Source organism: Protobothrops mucrosquamatus, unplaced genomic scaffold (genome assembly GCF_001527695.2).
Source record: "Protobothrops mucrosquamatus isolate PMUCROS unplaced genomic scaffold, P.Mucros_1.0 scaffold2155, whole genome shotgun sequence".
Lineage (NCBI taxonomy): Eukaryota > Metazoa > Chordata > Lepidosauria > Squamata > Viperidae > Protobothrops > Protobothrops mucrosquamatus.
In genome coordinates this window covers 12554-32118 of record NW_015388252.1, presented here as the reverse complement: position 1 = coordinate 32118, position 19565 = coordinate 12554, and the positions used below count along the sequence as shown (strand labels likewise).

Below are 19565 nucleotides of genomic sequence, written 5' to 3'. Positions count from 1 at the left end.
GGGCAGGACTGGCCTAGGGGTATTTTAAATTGGTTTTAGCCAAATTTTAGTAGAAGCGGCCGATTATATATTTATTTTTAATGATTTTTTAAAATTTCTATTGTATTGTATTAAATTGTTTTAACTGGCTGTAAGCCGCCCTGAGTCCTACGGGAGAAGGGCGGGGTATAAATTTAATAAAATGAAAATGAAAATGAAAAATGAGAGTGAGGATGAGGATGAGAGGCAATTAGCATGAGTTCATCTTGTGAACCAAGGGCATCTGTTCCTGGGCCAGGAGGTTCTGCTCATGATCACTCATGCTTTATTTCTCAACTGAAGTATTGCAATATGCTCTACAAGGGACTACGGTTAATAATTGGAAGTTTCATCTAATCCAGAATGAAGCAATACATACAGTTCTGGGTGTCACCTTCTGAAACGAACCTGGCTGAAGCCATCTTTGTCGTTCTCAATTGCCACACAGGTTTGGGAGGAAGGGGGGGCAAGAAAGCAAAAAGATTGCTAGACTAAATACGGAACAGTCCCGTGGGAACCAAGGTTATTCCCACAGGTGCTGGAAGGTGGAGAGAAGAAGCGTCATGGAGCCCGCCAATTGCCCTCATTGGGTAGTGTGATCAATGGCATAGTAAAGGGGAGGGAAGTGTTACATTTAGTTACATTGAATTCCTGGGGGGGAACTTTAGAGTTGGTTTCACTTTTGACCATGCCGATATTATGTTTCCAAAAATATGTTTTTTGAGGAAACCTCAAGCTTCGGAGTTCTGATTTGTTTGGGTCCATTAGTCAGAACCGTGACATTAAATCAACTCTTTTTTTTTCTGCTCTAAGATAGAAGGCTATCGAAGAGCACTCTTCGAGGTCCTGAGCCCTGACTGCCTACCCAATTCTTTTGGGAAGACGGTAAAGACTCGAGGAAGATTCCAGGATGGAGAAGAAAGGGGAAGCGGCTACTAATCCCAGCGCAACCCCTGCACATGGGACACAGATGGCTATCCAGACTGAGGGCAGAGTTCCACCGATGGGGGCTTAGCCGAACGTCTGTGCAGACAAGCCTGACAGACCAGCGGTGCGGGAACAAGTTCTAGCCATCAGGGATTTATACCGAGCAGAGGACTTCCAGCACAAGAGTACCACCAAGGCTGCCAAGGCTGAGTTCTCCTTGGTCTCTTCCCATAGCCCTCTATCTCTCATGCCAAAATGGAGAGTAAAGAGGGCATAGGGATGGGATGAATCGGGAGAATGGAAGTACCTGTCAGCAGTCCTTGGGCACTTGGTCGAAAGGTTGAAGGAGAAATTTGACTCAATGGAAATTAGAGAAGTGACCCCAATTGCCAGGTTCGAGGTCTCAGCTTAAGCCAAAGCCAGGGCAACCCAACCACTCCTTGCCCGTTGGAGCCCAAGTCCAGTAATTGTGCCCCATGCAGCTTCCCCACATCCCAGGCCAGCAGCAGTGTCAAGCCCAGGCCCAGATGAAGCCCTCTGCTCCAACCGTGAGTCCAGTGGGAAAACCAAGAGGGTTTCAGAGATGGGCTAAATGTCAGCCACAACCCCAGTACCAGCATCCTGATTGGCACCCAGTGCACTCCAACTCCTGTGGACCCACCGCCGATCAGAACCACATTTGACGAGGATCCAGATAAGCTGTCTTTATGAACCAGATGTGGGCTCACTTAGACTGCTTCGCTCCTGCCTACCCCGACGAGACAGTGATGGTGAATGCAGTGGCAGCAAGCCTAGAAGGGGAGGCTGCAGAGTGGATGACCAGTCTTCAAGATGAGGATGCGGCGGAACTGGGGAACATAGATCTTTTCCTGGAAGAATTAAAAGCCAGATTTGAAGTCAAGTCTCAGACTCTGCAAGCTGAGTGGAGATACGTGACCTAAAGCAGAGGAGCCAACCCACGAAGGAGTTTGTTTGAGAGTTCCGATGGGTCACAGGCAGAATAAGAGTGGCCAGAGCGATTGTTAACCCACTGCTTTAAGGAAGAGCTGGACCATGACTTAGAGGGGGATTCCTGAGCAAATCCAGGAGTGGTACTGGATGGCAATGACACTGGACATTGAGCTTAAGTGCTACAAGAAGCCCATTGCTCCCAAATCAAAGCCAAGGCGAAACCAGGAAAGGCGCCAGTTTGGACCATGTCCAACAGTGGCTTCAGTAGCCAGCTCTCCCAGAGCTCCTACTGGCCCCCCTATCAAGTGCTTCAAGTGCGGCCAGCAATGACATTGAGCTGCTGAATGCTCAGCGCCGGCCCCAGTTGAAGAGCACCAAGAAGAATTATATCAGAGCAAGGGGTTCAGTTCACAGTAAAGTTCTGGAGGGAGTTTGTGAAACTAATAGGGTCCACCTAGCAGCTTAGCTCAGCTTTTCATCCAAGTACGAATGGAGCTGCTGAATGAGCGAATGCAATGTTGCAACAGTATCTGAGATGCTATGTTGACTATCAGCAAACTAACTAGGTAGACTTTCTGCCTAAAGTGGCATAAAACAATACTGTGCACAGCAGTACTGGACTTACTACTTTTAAAATAGCTACTGGCAGGGAATTCGTTCCCATACCTGAATATCCCCAGGAACCCCCCTCCTCACAAACAAACACTGACCGAGTGGGTTAACTTATTTCAAAGTCCTTGGCCAAATGTCAAACATGCCTTAGCCAAAGCCACAAAGATTCAAAAGGAGCAAGCAGATAAGAGGTGGTCCCCTGCAGAAACCATTTCATATAGGAGAGATAGTCTATCTCTCAACCAAATACCTAAGATTAAAACTACCATGTAAAAAATTGGGACCTAAATTTATTGGTCCTTTCCCCATCGTAAAAATCGGAAAGCCTGTCACGGTGGAGCTAAAACTCTTGGAGAAAATACATCCAGTTTTTCACTGCAGTTTGTTGAAACCAGTTACAGAATCGACCTTGAGACCAGTATCCCAAATAGCCCAAGGACCCATTATGGTGGAATATGACACTCATTATGAAATAAAATGGATTCTTGATTCTAGAATGTATAAAGGGAAATTATAATATCTAGTTCAGTGGAAAGGATATCCTTTGTCAGAAGCTACTTGGGTAAAGAGCAGAGATGTAAAGGCAGATAGATGAATACAGAGGTTTCATGATAAACATCTCCAAAAGCCTAGGGAACCTCTGGACGATAGCATAGAAAATTAGCAACTCACTAATGTGTATCTATGTTCGTTATTTTCCAGGAACTTCTTTCTCTTTAGGGGAGTCCAACTGTCAATCTTTGAAACGAATCTGGCTAAAGCCATCTTTGTCATTCTCAGTTGCCACACAGGTTTGGGAGGAAGGGGGGGGGGAAGCAAACGGATTGCTAGACTAAACACAGAGCAGTCCTGTGGGAACCAAGGTCATTCCCACAGTGCTGGAAGGTGGAGAGAAGTGTCACGGAGCCCGCCAATTGCCTTCATTGGATAGCATGATCAATGGCATAGTAAAGGGGAGGGAAGTGTTACATTTAATACATTGAATTCCTGGGGGGAACTTTAGAGTTGGTTTCACTTTTGACCGTGCCGATATTATGTATCCAATAAACATGTTCTTTGAGGAAACCTCAAGCCTCGGAGTTCTAATTTGTTTGGGTCTATTAGTCGGAACCATGACATTAAGCACACCAAGGTTCATCCCTGCTACATTGCTGTTGCACAAGCTGCACTGCCTTCCTGTATGCTTTCTGGTGCAACTCAAAGTGCTGATTACCCCATTTAAAGCTCTGCATGGCACAGGGCCAGAATACTTGTAGGACCATCTGTCCCTGTGGGTTTCTGCCTATCCAAATAGATCAGTCAGGGTGGACATACTAGAGATCTTCTCTATTGCCTAATATCATTTGGTGTCACCTAGGTGATAAACATTTCTTTTGTGGTACCTGCTGTATAGAACAGCCTCCCTGTAACATATGGCAGTCCAGCTTTCTTGACTTCCCACAAGGCTGAATAGTCTCTTTCCCCAGACACAGAGCTATTATTTTCATCCCCATATTGTATAATTGTGTTATAAGAGCCTGGCTATTGTATTAAAATTATTTTAACTTACTTTGTGTTTGTGTTTTGAGGTTTTATTATACTTATATCAATTGTTAGCTAGAGTAATTAACAGATGGATAGCCATACAGATTCAATGAATGATTTTTTTTCATTTAGCTGCTGTCTCCAGCGTGAAAATTTACTCTTTAATTTGTTTACAGAAATTACCAAGTGAATAGTTAACATTTAACATGAATATTTTAATAAATAAGGGCCTCTCAAAGATAAACATTGCATTGAATGTATTTGGCGTATATCATTTGAGAGTCTTTTGTTTGCAATAGTGGCAAATATCTTGTAGCTCGGGTGTATAATGAGGGTGAAGGTTCATTCTCCCCATCACAAGCCTCTCACTGATGACTCATACCTGACCCATCACAAGACCCTCACTTGACACACCCACACCTGAAGCCCTTATAAACAGAACATTGACAATGACATTCTCTAAAGTCCGCTGAAGATGTTACCTAGCCTGGTAACGAAACTTTTGGAAACCAACCCACAAGCTCAGAGAAAGAACCTTCACCCTCAATCTTTTGTTTGCTCAGTAATGCCTTCTCTTATCTTTTAGGATTCCTGTCCTAATGACAGAACTTTTGAGAATTGATACGTAATTGAAGATACACTCTTTTGCAAGCCACTAAAGTAATGTGGCTCTATAAAAAGGTACATAAAAAGGCACATTTGAGATCAAATGCTCAGATAATAAATAAAAATGAAACAGGCTCAAACCTACTATGGAGGATATATATCAAATAGTATTAGAATTTCTTTTTTAGATTCAGCACTATTATAGTGTTGAGTGGAGGGAAGATTCTCAAATTAACATTTAATTTCTCTCACAGTCTTCACCAGTCTTAGAGCAGCTTTAGTTTGTTAAGAAGTACAGGAGTGCTGTATTCAGACACTTCCAGAACAACATTTATCAGGACACAGTCTATTAAAAACTTCCAGAATGATATTTAACAGGCCACAGTTATTCTGGAAGTTTCAGTAATAATGAAAGAGACAGCATTACTGAGCAAACAAAAGACTCTCAAATGATATACACCAAATATGTTCAATGCCAAGTTTATTTTTGAGAGGCCCTTATTTATTAAAAAGGAAAGTTCTATCAGCCCATGCATAGGGTACTGGTCACACTGCTTTATCAACAGCACACACAAAAAGATGCATTCTGCATGAAAACTGTATTTCACTAGATCTCTTCACTATGAAGACAAACTGAAAGGCAGCAATTGTTGGCAATGTAGAACTCATGTAAGGCAAGAGTTAGTCAGAAGCAACCACTAAGAAGGGGCTCCTACAAAGACGTGAGGGTCAAACTATTTTCCAAAGCACCAAAAGGCAAGACAAAAAAACAATGGATAGAAACTAACCAAGGAGAGAAGCAACCTAGAAATAAGGAAAAATTTCCTAAGGGTGAGAGCAATCAACTAATGGAATAGCTTACCCTCAGAAGTTGTGGATGCTCTATCACTCAAGGCTTTCAAAAAAAGACTGGATAACCATTTATCTGAAACAGTATACAAGTCTCCTGCTCAAGCAGGGAGTTGGACTAGAAGAACTCTAAGGTACTTTCCAGCTCTATTATTCTATGTTCTAAGTTCATTTGGAGTTATCCTTCTCAGCAAGTTGAGCTTGTCTGCTACTTTACTCCTCCAATTTAGCATAAACAGGAAAAAGAGTACAAACTGTTTTTTGTTAAGTCACCAGAATAGCAATTTCTGGAAAACACATGGATTTTAAAATTTTGGTTTACTTAGAACTATAAAAAAGAAGCAAACAGAAATTAGAAGTTTAGCAATAATAAAGCAATATCTATCAATGTTAACTGATAATTAAATAAATTAAAATAATTTTGGAAACTTATGGAAAATAGAACAGAGATTGTGCAAATTTCTGAATGTTTTTCTGCATCTGCAATTTTAATAGCAAAGTTATCCCCAATTTTTAAAAAGAGCAATTTTTGTCATTTAATACTAGTATTACAATAAGAGTTACAATATACATAATGCAACAGATTTAAACAGAGAACATAGCTTCTAAATTTGATTCAAGTTAGTTGAAGTCAAGTCTTGGTGGAGACTATTTTATTCCACCTTGCATTATTAAAATTAGAGAACTGTAGACATATACTTACATTAGAAACCACAGTGATAAATGCATGTGCTACGAGAAATGGCAACGTTTCAGGAGTTCCATATTCAAAACAGTCCTTCATGAGGGATAGGCCATTTTTTCCACAAAATAAGCAAACATAGCGAAGCAAGTGCAATGGTACTTCTACATCCTACAAAAATAAAAGCAGGTTTTTTTTAATTTTTAAAAATCCACATATATCTTTCTCATTCAAAATAATTATACCCCTACATGCTATTTTGAAATCTTATCTTCATAAACACTGAAGCAAGATTTCAGGATTTGTATAAGATCCATTTTTCCTAGGACAATTCAATGTACTGATTTTGACCTAAATGTTAAAATTAAATCTATGTAATGCTGTGAAATACTACATATGAAACTTCTGTAGTTTCATATTTCATATCCCTCTGCATGTATTTAGGTTTATACATCAATGCTGAACTCTTTGAAGTTCCTGAAAAAGTTGAGCATACTCATTTTATGTAATTTTTTAAATTTGTGTTTGTAGATTTGGCCCTTCAACACTATATAACACAGAACTTTGCATATTGTGCCCAATGAAGCTGAACTTAACTGTGATATAATTATTCAGTCTATACACAATAAAAGAGTGAAGCTATACTTGTTTATTCATCCGGCAGTCAAAAAATAGCACAAGAGTATAAGTTCTTTTAAATTGGTTCTGTATAGTTCTTATATTGTTTTTTAACCTGTTTTTATTGGATTGTTTTTAATCTGTTATGAGCCTGCCAGAATAGCTTAGGTAAGCTATGTAGCCATACAATTTTTTTTTAAAAAAAAGTGGTGCAAGATGCTAACAATCCAACAGACATCAGGCAGATTCAAACACAAAATGTAAGGCAAGTATACAGATTTATATAGCACTCATTAAGATATTCTGTTAAAGTACAAAATATGATTTAGACCACAATAAGTGAGTTCATGTATTATCAATACATTGTGGCTTTTACAATATATAAACCCAATCTATACTGGGTATGCTAATTTTAATCATCTACAAAGGATTATAGCTCAGTGACAATATGAGCTTTTATTTGAATTGAATTCAGGATAATACATAAACCACTAGAATGATTTCATGAACAAAATAGGCTATAATTTTTGAAGCTGTGCATTTTTAAATTGAAATTGAAAACTTACATTCATGTCACAGAATGCCCCTAATATATTGCTTTCTTGTGCAGATATATCCTGTTTAAAAAAGCATAAATTATTTAATTATGAATGTATCAAATAGATAAAAATTTAAGACACATATGAAGAAAATAATTATCAAGAAATAAAATCCAAAATACAATTATTCCCTTACTCTGTTCTCTCTTTATATCTCATCTAGAATCAGTAAAAATATTGCATTTCAAGTTGTACATATTGTCCAAACTAGTAAGTTATTCAGCTTACTAGTTACCAGCATAAGGAAACAAATCCCTTTACATACTGAAACTAGGATTTAAACCTATTTCAGGGATAGTATAACAATGTCTTCAAGGGCAACTGTAAAAAAAAAAAAGTCACATTATTCCACAGCACTGGTTATCTTGCACTAAATGTTGAAGTCCAGTTCTATTGATAGAAAAGAAGACATACTCATTGCTTTAAAAATATAAATTACTGTACTTGAATGTTAATCAAAATTGACATAACAATTATATTTACAATAATTATATTTAAAAGTAATGTATAATTTGTAAAGCCATGAGTCAATATTAGTCACTCTCAAGTTCATCACTGTTTTCTCTTTTTTAATCTTAATATTGGTTAGGATCAAAAAGCCAAATCAAAGCTATGGTTTGATGTTGGTCTATTTCTACAAATCATAGTTAGCATAAATCCAGAACTGTTCCTGTCATGCAGCTATCTGTGATTTACAAAGGTTTCAGACATATATTAATTATTTATTCAAGAAAATATTATACAAGTATTCCTTGACTTACAATAGTTCATTTAGTGATCATTCAAAGTTACAATGGCACTGAAAGAAGTAACTTGACCATTTTTCACACTTACAATCATTGTGGCATCCCCATGGTCACATGATCAAAATTCAGACACTTGGTAACTGACTCATATTTATGACGGTTGCAGTGCCCCGGGATCATGTAATCTCCTTTTGTGACCTTCTCACAAGCAAAGTCAATGGGGAAGTCAGATTCACTTAACAACTGTGCTACTAACTTAACAAATGTCTTACTTAGCAACAAAAATTTTGGTCTCAATTGTGGTTGTAAGTCAAGGACTACCTGTACTCTGAAAATTTTAGCTTTTGTTGCAGTCACATTTATATGGTCCACTACTTTCTCCCAAACTTAGGTATAGGACATGGTAAGAACATACTCCATGTTTTAAATGGACACATTTTAAATATTTCCTTATGACATCTCCAACAAAATGCTCTAGAATTACATATCTTGTACATTAAATTTGTCAACTGGACAACATAAACTTAAAAGGATTGTCTGTGATCTTAAAGCTTAAAGACTGGCATTGCAACACTAGAAAGATAAATGTATGACTCCATTTACTCAATGGGCTAAAAACCTGATTGCACTTTCTATTAGCAGACTGCCTATAAACATAGACATTATATGGTCAAATATAAGAAAATACAGGACTCATTTATACACAGTACAGTAGGTAAAAAAAGCATGATAATCATTTGTTTTATATATACATACTGGTTATATACTGTTATGTATATATCTCTATCTATATATGTTGTTGTTCAGTTGCTAAATTGTGTTCGACTCTTCGCAATCCCATGGCCCAAAGCATGCCAGGTGCCTCTTTCCTCCAGAATTTGACCAAATTCATGATACTATCTAACCATCTCATCTCTACTGTTTCCTTATCCTTGTGCCTTCAATCCTTCCCAACATCAGGGTCTTCTCCAATGAATCCTCTATCTATCTATCTATCTATCTATCTATCTATCTATCTATCTATCTATCTATCTATCTATCTATCTATCTATCTATCTATCTATCTATCTATCTATCTATCTATCTATCCATCCATCCATCCATCCATCCATCCATCCATCCATCCATCCATCCATCCATCCATCCATCCATATATTTGAATGAGATGGAGTTAGCAACTAGGGCTCCCAATTATGCTGAGGAGTCAAAGTACCATGCAGTCTCACCACTACCCCAGGGAGCCAATAGGCTGGAGTTGGAAGGGGAATGAAGACTCTGGGAAGCTTGAAGCAGGTCAAATTATTCAGGCGGAGATAGGCATGGACTTTTTGATGGAGACAGAGGACGGACTGTCCCGGGGAAGACATTGGTGGCTGTTGGTGTTGGTGTCCTATTCTTCCCCTCTGTATTCATGCCCAGGTCTTAATCAGACCAGAGACCAGGGCTTTCAGCTGCTATTGCTTAATACCAGCTTGGTTAATAACAAAGCTCATCTTATTTGCAATCTCATCTGTGAGAAGCAAGTCAACCTGCCATATATTATTGAGACCTGGCTAGGCCCAGGTTGAGTCCCCTCTCTGAAACGTGTCTGGATGGCTTTAGGGTATACCAGCCGGGACCTCAAGGCAAGGGAGGGGGGCTAGCAATTGTTATCCAAAGACTTTAGGGGTACTGCTACACAAGTTGCCAGTTATAAAATCCTGTTTTTGAAGACAGGGACATGGATCAATTGAGATTACTATTACTGCTGTGTAGAACCTCTGACCTCTGCTGGAGGTCATCATGGAGCTGGAACAGGATAATGCCCATCATGGAACAGGATAATGCCCATGCCACCTCTCTGGGCCCATCACTCCCAACACTCTGGTTTATTTACAGAGGAATTGAGGGAGCTAAAAAAGGTCAAGAGAGCACCAGTGGAGAAAGACAAGGGATGAATCCAATTAATCATGAAGGCTTCTATTAAGGCCAACTCATGGTGGTAAGAAACATCAATATTTCTCCACTCTTATTTTATCCACAGAGAATTGCCTGGTGGCCCCCGTTTAAAGTTATCTGGACCCTCCCAAGAGGGAAGGCTGAAAGATTTACCTTTAGGACACACTGAGGAATTTTCAGTTCATTTAACAGATAAAATTGCTCAGATTCATTCTCAGTTGGAAGTCAATGAGGGTGCAGGTCTTTTGGAGACAATTATCTGGGAACAGTTTGTTCCTGTTGGACTCAAGGAAGTGGAGAGTTCTTGGGATTGTTAAGCATGGCCACCAATGAATCAGATCCATGCCCCTCCTGGTTAGTCAAGATGACATGATTAATTTATCATTGACAGAAGTGGTGCTTTTGGCACTATTTAAAGCGCTAGCATGCCCAATTCTCAAGAAGCTATTGCTGGACCACAACCTACTACTTGATAAGATAGAAAAATGTGGGTTAGACAGCATCCGCAGTAGATGGATTTGTAACTGGCTGACCAACTTCCCTCAACGTGTAGTTTCAATGGAACTACATCTACAGGGAGGGAAGTATGCAGTGAGTACTCCAAGGCTCTGTCTTAGGCACAGTACTCCTCAATATCTTCATCAATGATTTACATGAGGGGATGGATGGGGAACTCATCAAATTTGCAGACGATACCAAGCTGGCAGGAATAGCCAATACTCCATAAGATAGCCTTAAGATACAGAAGGATCTTGGCAGACTTGAACATTGGGCGCTATCTAACAAAATGAAATTCAATGGTGAAAAAAGTAAGGTTCTACATTTAGGCAAGAAAAACCAAATGCACAGGTATAGTATAGGTAGTATCTGGTTCAATAGTAGTAACTGTAAGAGGGATCTTGGAGTCCTAGTGGACAATCACTTAATATGAGCCAGCAGTGTGCTGCAGCTATCAAAAAAAGCCAACAGAGTTCTAGGCTGCATTAACACAGGGATAGAATCAAGATCATGTGAAGTGTTAATACTACTTTATAATCCCTTGGCAAGGCCACACTTGGAATACTGCAACCAGTTTTGGTCGTGTAAAAAAGATGTTGAGACTCTAGAAAGAGTGCAGAGAAGAGCAACAAAAATGATTAGGGGACTGGAGGTTATAACATATAAAGAACGGTTGCTGGAACTGGGTATGTCTAGTTTAATGAAGAGAAGGGGCGTTGTCTTACCTGAACGCCTTTTCTCAGCACGGAGATGGAGACTCCACCATTGGGTAGTAGACTGTATTCCTGCCCAATCAGATCAAGTCAGCCAAAGTTGCCACGCCCGTCCTGGACCGTTGATCTCCAGTCTTTGACGCGAGCGTAGCCATTGACTGACAGCAAGACGTTGTGGCTCACCAAACTAACTGACCCTATGCTTATACAAAAAATGTACAAGGGAGGGAGGTGGAGTCTCCATCTCCGTGCTGAGAAAAGGCGTTCAGGTAAGACAACGCCCCTTCTCCAGCACTGAGATGGAGACTCCACCATTGGGACATACCAAAGCCTACTGTCCCTGAGGGTGGGTAGTAGACTGGTCCGAAGTGGCACTTTGGAGTAAAACCTGTTGGAGAACTCTCCTACCGAATGAAGCCTCAGCAGAGGCAAACTTATCAATTTTATAGTGCCTTATGAAAGGAGAAGGCGAAGCCCAAGTGGCTGCCTTGCAAACTTCCTCGATGGAAGCTTGAGTGGCCCATGCTGCCGAAGTAGCCGCGCTCCATGTGGAGTGAGCGGTCACACCCCGCGGAACCGGCAACGACTCAGCTTTGTAAGCTCCGGCGATGCATGCCCTTATCCATCTCCCAACAGTGGAAGAGGACACTTTTCGACCCTTGGTGGAAGCGTGGAAAGATACAAAGAGGGCTTCTGATTTCCTGAACTCCGCAGTCCGTGAAATATAATATTTAAGGGCCCTGCGGACATCTAAACAATGCCAGTGTCGCTCCAATCCATGCGACGGGTTGGGGCAGAAATCAGGCAGCACTATCTCCTGTGACCTATGGAATAGGGAATTAACCTTCGGAACGAAGGTAGGGTCTAACCGAAGGATAACCCTATCCTGTTGGAAAATACACAAGTCATCTCGCACTGAAAGCGCTGCCAGTTCCGAAATACGACGAGCAGAGGTGATAGCAACCAGGAAGGCCACTTTGTGGGACAGGGAACGAATGTCACATGTCCTGAGGGGCTCAAAAGGAGATTTAGTAATAGCCCGAAGCACCCTTGACAACTCCCACGAGGGGTATCTGTGTACCACAGGAGGATTTTGGTTGGAGGCTCCCTTAAGGAACGACCTTACCAAGGGGTGATGACCCAGTGATTCAGCAGAGTCGCATGAGAGGATTGTAGACAAAGCGGCGACCTGCCTGCGAAGGGTATTAGGGGCTAAACCTTTTCCCAAACCTTCCAATAAATAATCCAAGATAATTGGCACAGTAAGTGCCGAAAGTGACAACTTCCGCCCGGAACACCATGATTGGAAATTTTTCCACGTGGCCTCATATATGCGGTTCGTGGACGGACGGCGAGAAGCCTGAATAACATTTATGACCCCTTGTGAGCAGCTTTCCCCAGTTAAGATCGAGCGCTCAAGTGCCAGACGGCTAACTGGAGCCACTGGGGCTCGGGATGCAGAATGGGACCTTGGCTGAGGGAAATCTGATCCGACGGAATCCGCCAAGGTTCGCTGATTGAAAGATTCATCAGATCTGCGAACCAAGGCCTCCGTGGCCAAAAGGGTGCCACCAGGAGAACCTCCACTCGCTCCTGAAGAATCTTGCGGATTACCGCTGGTAGAATTGGCAGAGGGGGAAATGCGTAAAGCAAGCCCTGTGGCCAAGGACTCCGAAGGGCATCCGTCCGTTCCGCCCCCACCGTCGGAAAACGCTGAAGATGGGCATTGCACGGGGACGCGAAGAGGTCCACTAGAGGAAGACCGAAACGGTGGCAAATCTCTTGGAAGATCCTCGGGTGGAGTCTCCACTCCGCGTGATCTATCGTCGATCTGCTCAGAAGATCGGCCTGTGTGTTCGCTACCCCCGAAATATGGTCTGCCATGATAGATGCCAGATTGCGTTCCGCCCAGAGACCCAACGAAAGAGCTTCGGACATCAGGCTCCGAGATCGAGTTCCCCCTTGGCGATTTATATGTGCCTTGGCTGCCACATTGTCAGTGAGGACCAGGACGTGTCGCCGTGATACTAGATGGCGAAAATGTCGGAGCGCTAGATGGATGGCCCTCAACTCTAGCCAATTTATATTGTGTCGCAGATCTGCTGCGGACCAACGGCCCTGTACCCAGTGAGACTGAATGTGAGCCCCCCAACCGAACAGGCTGGCGTCGGTCGTGAGGACAATCCTGTCCGGTTCCTTGAAACACAACCCTCTGAGGACGGCTGGTGACAGCCACCAACTGAGGGAACGTAGCACGTGGTGAGGGAGAACCACTCTGTTGAGCGAAGCACTGAGGTTCCGCCTCTGAAAGGGAAGCATGAACCTTTGTAGTTCTCTGGCATGGAGCCTTGACCAGGGCACTATTGCTATAGCCGAAATCATCTTCCCTAACAACTGGGAGAGACTGACCAACGTCGCCGACCGACTGCTACGAAGTCGAAGAATCGACTCCCGTATGCCGTCCCTGCGATCTTGAGATAGATACACCCGGCATTCCAAGGTGTCTATGACGGCCCCCAGGTGTAAGAGCCTCGTTGTGGGAATTAAGTGGCTCTTTTGAAAATTCACTGAAAATCCGTGGTCCTGGAGCAATTTTATCACCATTTTGAGGTCCGTCAATGCTGTCTGGATGGACGAAGACTGAATCAAAATGTCGTCCAGATAACAGTGGACTCTGACTGGAATCAATCGTAAATGTGCTGCCAGGACCGCCAAGACTTTGGTGAATACTCTGGGAGCTGACGAGAGACCGAAAGGGAGCGCCCTGTACTGGAAGTGATTCCCCTTGTACGCAAACCGTAGAAACTGTCGATGGATCAGAGAGATAGGGATATGAAGGTACGCCTCCGTGAGGTCGATAGACGTCAGGAGGTCCCCTTTTCTGACGCTTCCCAAGATGGAACGGAGCGTTTGCATCTTGAATTTGTGGTAAGCTATATGGAAATTCAAGTCCTTTAGATCTAGAATAGCCCTCCATCCCCCTGACGCTTTTGGAACGACAAAGAGGATGGAGTAAAATCCTTGACCTCTCTGATCTGGCGGTACGGGTTCTATGGCCCTGATGTGAAGCAGATGATGGATGGCCTCGTCCATCAGACTTTGTTTTGTACGGTTTCGGGGATGTGGACAGGATAGGAACCGATTTGGGGGATAGGAGACAAATTCCAAATGTAGACCTTGACGGATCGTGTTGATTACCCACGTATCCGTGGTGGTAGTCTCCCAACGGTGGGCGAACAGGGAGAGTCTGCCCCCTATGGGAGGTGTCGTTGAAGAGTCACCTGGAACGGCGGAAAGGTCTATTGTTCCCCCGAAAGGGCCGTTTCCCCTGAGGTTGTTGTCTGGGACCGGGATTTTGTCTGTCAGGCTGCCTATCTTGCCTGTCCTGCCTTGGCGGAAAGGAGCGAAAAGGCTGGGAATAAGTGTATCTTGCCCCCCACCGAAAGGACTGCTTTCTTTGAAAGTAACCAACCCTCTTGTTTGGACGTTTGAGTAGGTCTTTGAGGACCTTGCGTTTGTCCTTGTTCTCTGTTAAATATGGATTCAGAGAATCCCCAAACAATTTAGAACCCTGATAGGGAGCCGCTGCCAATTTCCATTTGGATTTGGCATCCGCTTGCCAATTTTTCAGCCAGAGCATACGTCTTCCAGTGATGTTGGACGCCATAGCCCTGGAAGAAAACCTAGCGGCCTGCAAGGATGCGTCCGACGCATATTCAGTAGCTGCCACCATTTTTCTGAGATCCAAATGCGTGCGGACATCCTCCGCTGGAACGCCAGACGCTCTTCCGAAAGAAAGGGAATCGGTTCAGCTGGGCGGAGCCCCGCCGCAGTAGGTGTAAAAGTGGCCTCAGGACTCCCCTGCGCTACCCTAGACGTGGAGGGTTGGGGAGCTGGGGGACCCTGCTCTATTCCACCCTGTACGGGGGAAGGGAAGCAATCCCCACTCGACCAAACACCCCTGGGAGAATTTGACACCCCTAGGGGTAATTCCAAGTTTAACCCCGCAGACCCATGAGTCTCCAGCCTAGCTCTCTTCTGTGCTTTGGAGAACTCCTTTTCCAAGGCTTGGTGCCTGCTGGTAGCTTGTTTATCAGTCTGTTTAGACGTTTTGGTGGTAGAACGGCTCTTATGGGTCGCGTTACCAGTGCCTTCCGGACCAGGAGTACCTGATGACGAAGGCGGGGCACTCATTGAGGAAAGAGAAGTTTCCTCCATTTTCCGATAACACTGAAACACAATAGGGGGTTTCTGTTATCAGGAAAATGTCAAACACTGGGTAAGGACAGACGGACTACAGGGACGCCTGGAACCCAGGTATAATCCCGGTTGGATGAGGACAGGTACACTGCTGGGGCACCTGGAATCCAAGGGAGAAACTACGTACGAATAAGGACAGACACTCTATAAGGGGAGCCTGGAATTCATACTGAAAATACTGTGGATAAGAACAGACACGCTGATGGGGAGTCTGGAATCCCAGTATAGTGCCAATTAGACAGTGGTAAAGCAAAAAACCAGGAGACACCAAACGTGAAACAATGAGCCAATTGTAAATAGGAATAAGGAAGGGTCCTGACTTTACATGTAGAAAGGAAGATCTCAAAATGGCGGCCGGCTTAAAATGGCGGCCTACCTTGTTAAGGGTAATTGATCACCCAATATTGCCGTAATTGGAGGAAAGGAAAAGACTGTCTGACAATGGACATGTAGACAATAGCCCTAACAATTTACCCTATCACATTAAATTGTGTGCTTTGGAGTAATTGTGCAAATTACGGATTCAAAATGGCCGCCGCGGGCGATCCAAGGACCACGAGGCTCAAAATGGCGTTTCTGGAGCACAGGCAGGGGTCGGGAAATTATTTTTCCCCCCCACGCACTTTCAGGAGCCTCCGCCCGCAAACGACCAAAAAGGCAAGGAATCGGAGCAAAGGAAGCAATTTCCCTATCTCCGATAGCTGGCCAAAAACGCCAACTGTAAATGGGGCCGAACGCACGCGCGCGCGCAGCTCCGCTATCGATGGAGGCTAAGAGCAATAAACTACGAGGACTGCAGTCGCAGCCTCGCGAAGGAGCAGCAGCCTCGCGAACGAAAAAATGCTGTCGGAGGAGCTCCAGGAGCCTCTCCCCCCCGACTTGCTACACGCGGGCGAGTCTATGGAGCCGCGGCCGCGAGCTCCGTGAGGCCTGCGCAGCTGGAAAACCCCTCCGCCATTGGCCTCCTACCGGGCAACAATTCAAATGAAATCGGCAATGTGAGACCGTCGCCTGGGCCCGTTCCTATCCGTTCGATCTGCCTACGGGCTGCAGCCGCAAGCCCCGTTGGGCCTGTGCTATTTGGAGACCAACAGCCGTTGGCCTCCTGTTCGGGAGATGAAACCAACCCCGTCCGATTCTCTGCAAGGCCCAATCCTATCAACTAAACGGATCTGAGACTAACGGCCGTTAGACTCTTGTAAATACCCACAGGGAATGCTGTGAGGGGAAAGGAGGGATCCAAATCGATTGTAAGTCCTTAACTAAATTTTGAATTTGAAAAGGGAATGGAAATTCCACCATTAACTGTACCTGCCTAGAGCCAAACTTGCAACGTCTGTCCTGGGCAAGATCAAGTCAAAGACTGGAGATCAACGGTCCAGGACGGGCGTGGCAACTTTGGCTGACTTGATCTGATTGGGCAGGAATACAGTCTACTACCCAATGGTGGAGTCTCCATCTCAGTGCTGGAGAAGACGAGGGGGGATATGATAGCAGTGTTCTAATATTTCAGGGATTGCCACAAAGAAGAGGGAGTCAAGATATTCTCCAAAGGGCCTGAAGCCAGGACAACAAGCGGTGGATGGAAATTAATCAAGGAGAGAAGCAACTAAGGAGAAATTTCCTGACTGTTAGAACAATTAACCAGTGGAACAACTTGCCTCCAGAAATTGTGAATGCTCCAACATTTGAAGTTTTTAAGACGACACTGGACATTTGTCTGAAATGGTATAGGATGTTTCCTGTGTGAGCAAGGGGTTGGACTAGAAGACCTCCAAGGTCCCTTCCAACTCTGTTATTCAGTTATTCTGACCCTATTGTTCTGGATAATTTTTGTCCAGTCTCCTACCCACCCCTTTCTATGGAAAGTGGATGAGAAGGTGGTTGTGCTACAGCTTCAGAGGGTTCTGGATGAGACAGATTATCTGAATCCCTTCCACTTAAGTTTCAGGTTGAATATGGGACAGAAATGTCATTGGTCACACTTCTGGATGAACTCTGGCAGGAGCAGGATATAAAGTGCATCCATCCTGGCTCTTCCTGACCTCTCAATGACCTTTGATACCATCAAACCTGGTATCCTTTTGGGTTAGCTTTGAGAGCTGGGGATGGGGGCATAGTTTTGTGCTGGTTCACCTTCTTCTTCTACATTAATAGGTAGCAAGAGGTCCAGCCCAAGGCCCCTTCTTGGTGGGGTGCAGTAGGCCTCAGTGCTCTCTCCACTTCTTTCTAATATCTACATGAAGCTACTGAGTGGCTATGGAATAAGATATTGTAAGTATGCATATGGGTTCCTTATGAATCACTGATCTGTTACATCATTTGACCCAAATGAATGGTGTGTGTGTGCATGCGCACACACACACACACACCACTAGTATGCAGATTTTGGTACAACTTTAGGCATTAAAAAAAATTATCACAGCAAAGTGCAGCTAATTTTACAACTTGACATATTATAGTAAAAATGTAATTATGACTTCAAACATAATTTGTTCCATTCAAACTACCTAAATATTTTCATTTCTCCTGCTATATATATATTTCCTATAAAAATGCTACTTGCATCTCTCTAGTTAGAACAGCTGCAGAAAGTTTTCAGATGCTGAATATACTCCAAATAGAATACTTAATATTATTGTCAGATTTTATAACACTCAAGAATTAAAGCTAACTTTTAGTTCATTTTCACAAAAAGCTCTCAGTCTGGATAACATGTACCTCTATTGTGGGATGTGTATTATGCTTGTAGGCAGTATACAGAGGAAACTGGATCTGAAAGATTTTTGCAACACAAAGCAAGAGTTTTTCCTTCTCCTCAGTGCTCCATATGCTAAAGGCATCAGAACCTTCTGCAGATTCTTCTTCTGTCAGGATACAAGTTCTCCCAGAATCTATTTTTTCTTCTGTAGTTTTATGTCTATCTTCGTCCTCTTCTTCTCCACGAGTTGCTCTTTCTACATTCAATGGCTCATCAGAGGCATTATTTTCATCTTGCCATGTTGAACCTAAGTTAATAGTGCAATGTTTACACAGCTGGTCCCGAAGAGCCTGTACTTGAGCAATCACTAGATTTATAAGTGCACACACAACTTGATTGAAAATCTCCAAATGCTTATATTCCTTGAAACAGCATAGACACTGCCTGTTTAAAGAAAGATAAATAAAAATTAAAATTCAGAGTTCTCAAATAACTGTGCTAACTTACATTAGATTATAGATGAATAACATGAGATTCTTCTGATTTTGCTGAATTACATTTTCCAGCATCCCTCACTATTGAGTGAGGGGACTTGTGAGTTCAGCAGTTTCTATAGGGCTACATGTTGCTGAACTACATACTCATAAAATCTGGCATTGCAAATTTACATATGTCTTAATTTAAGGATTCTTAATTTTTGTATTTATGATTTTAAATAAGGCAGATATACAAATAGAATTCAAATCCTTGGTATTTCAAAAACTATTAACATTAAACTGTGTATCTTTAAATAATATGTATTATGTCCAGTACCACACAGGTAGATCTATACTAGCAATAGCAGTTAGACCAGGGGTCGGCAACCTTAAACACTCAAAGAGCCACTTGGACCCGTTTCTCACAGAAAAAAAAAAATTGGGAGCCACAAAATCCTTTTGACATCTAAAATGAAGATAACACTGCATATATCCTTTTTTACCTTTATGCTATGTATTAAAAAACTATAGTGTATTGCATTTATGGAATCAATGAACTGCTACAAAGAAAACAATTTTTATGCCGGAGAAGGGGCGTTGTCTTACCTGAACGCCTTTTCTCAGCACGGAGATGGAGGATCCACCCATGGTTGAGACTGTATTCCTGCCCAATCAGATCAAGTCAGCCAAAGTTGTCACGCCCTGTCCCTGGACCTATGCCCAGTCTTGACGCGAGCGTAGACCTTGACTGATCGATGACGTACTGGCTCATACACTAATTACCTATAAGGCTAAACAATTCTCTATAAAGAGGGAGGGAGGTGGATCCTCCATCTCCGTGCTGAGA

The 19565-nt window shown here is 43.0% G+C and overlaps 1 protein-coding gene across 1 annotated transcript in view; it reads right to left on the bottom strand.

Annotated features, from left to right (window-relative positions):
* USP34 (ubiquitin specific peptidase 34) overlaps positions 1-19565 on the bottom strand; it is a 143976-nt gene that overhangs the window by 113897 nt on the left and 10514 nt on the right. The window contains exons 4-6 of the mRNA XM_015824189.1: positions 18263-18686; positions 7354-7404; positions 6191-6340 (exon numbers count right to left, since the gene is read on the bottom strand). Of these exons, the coding sequence (XP_015679675.1) occupies positions 6191-6340; positions 7354-7404; positions 18263-18686 (625 nt within the window). The remainder of the gene's footprint in view (positions 1-6190; positions 6341-7353; positions 7405-18262; positions 18687-19565) is intronic.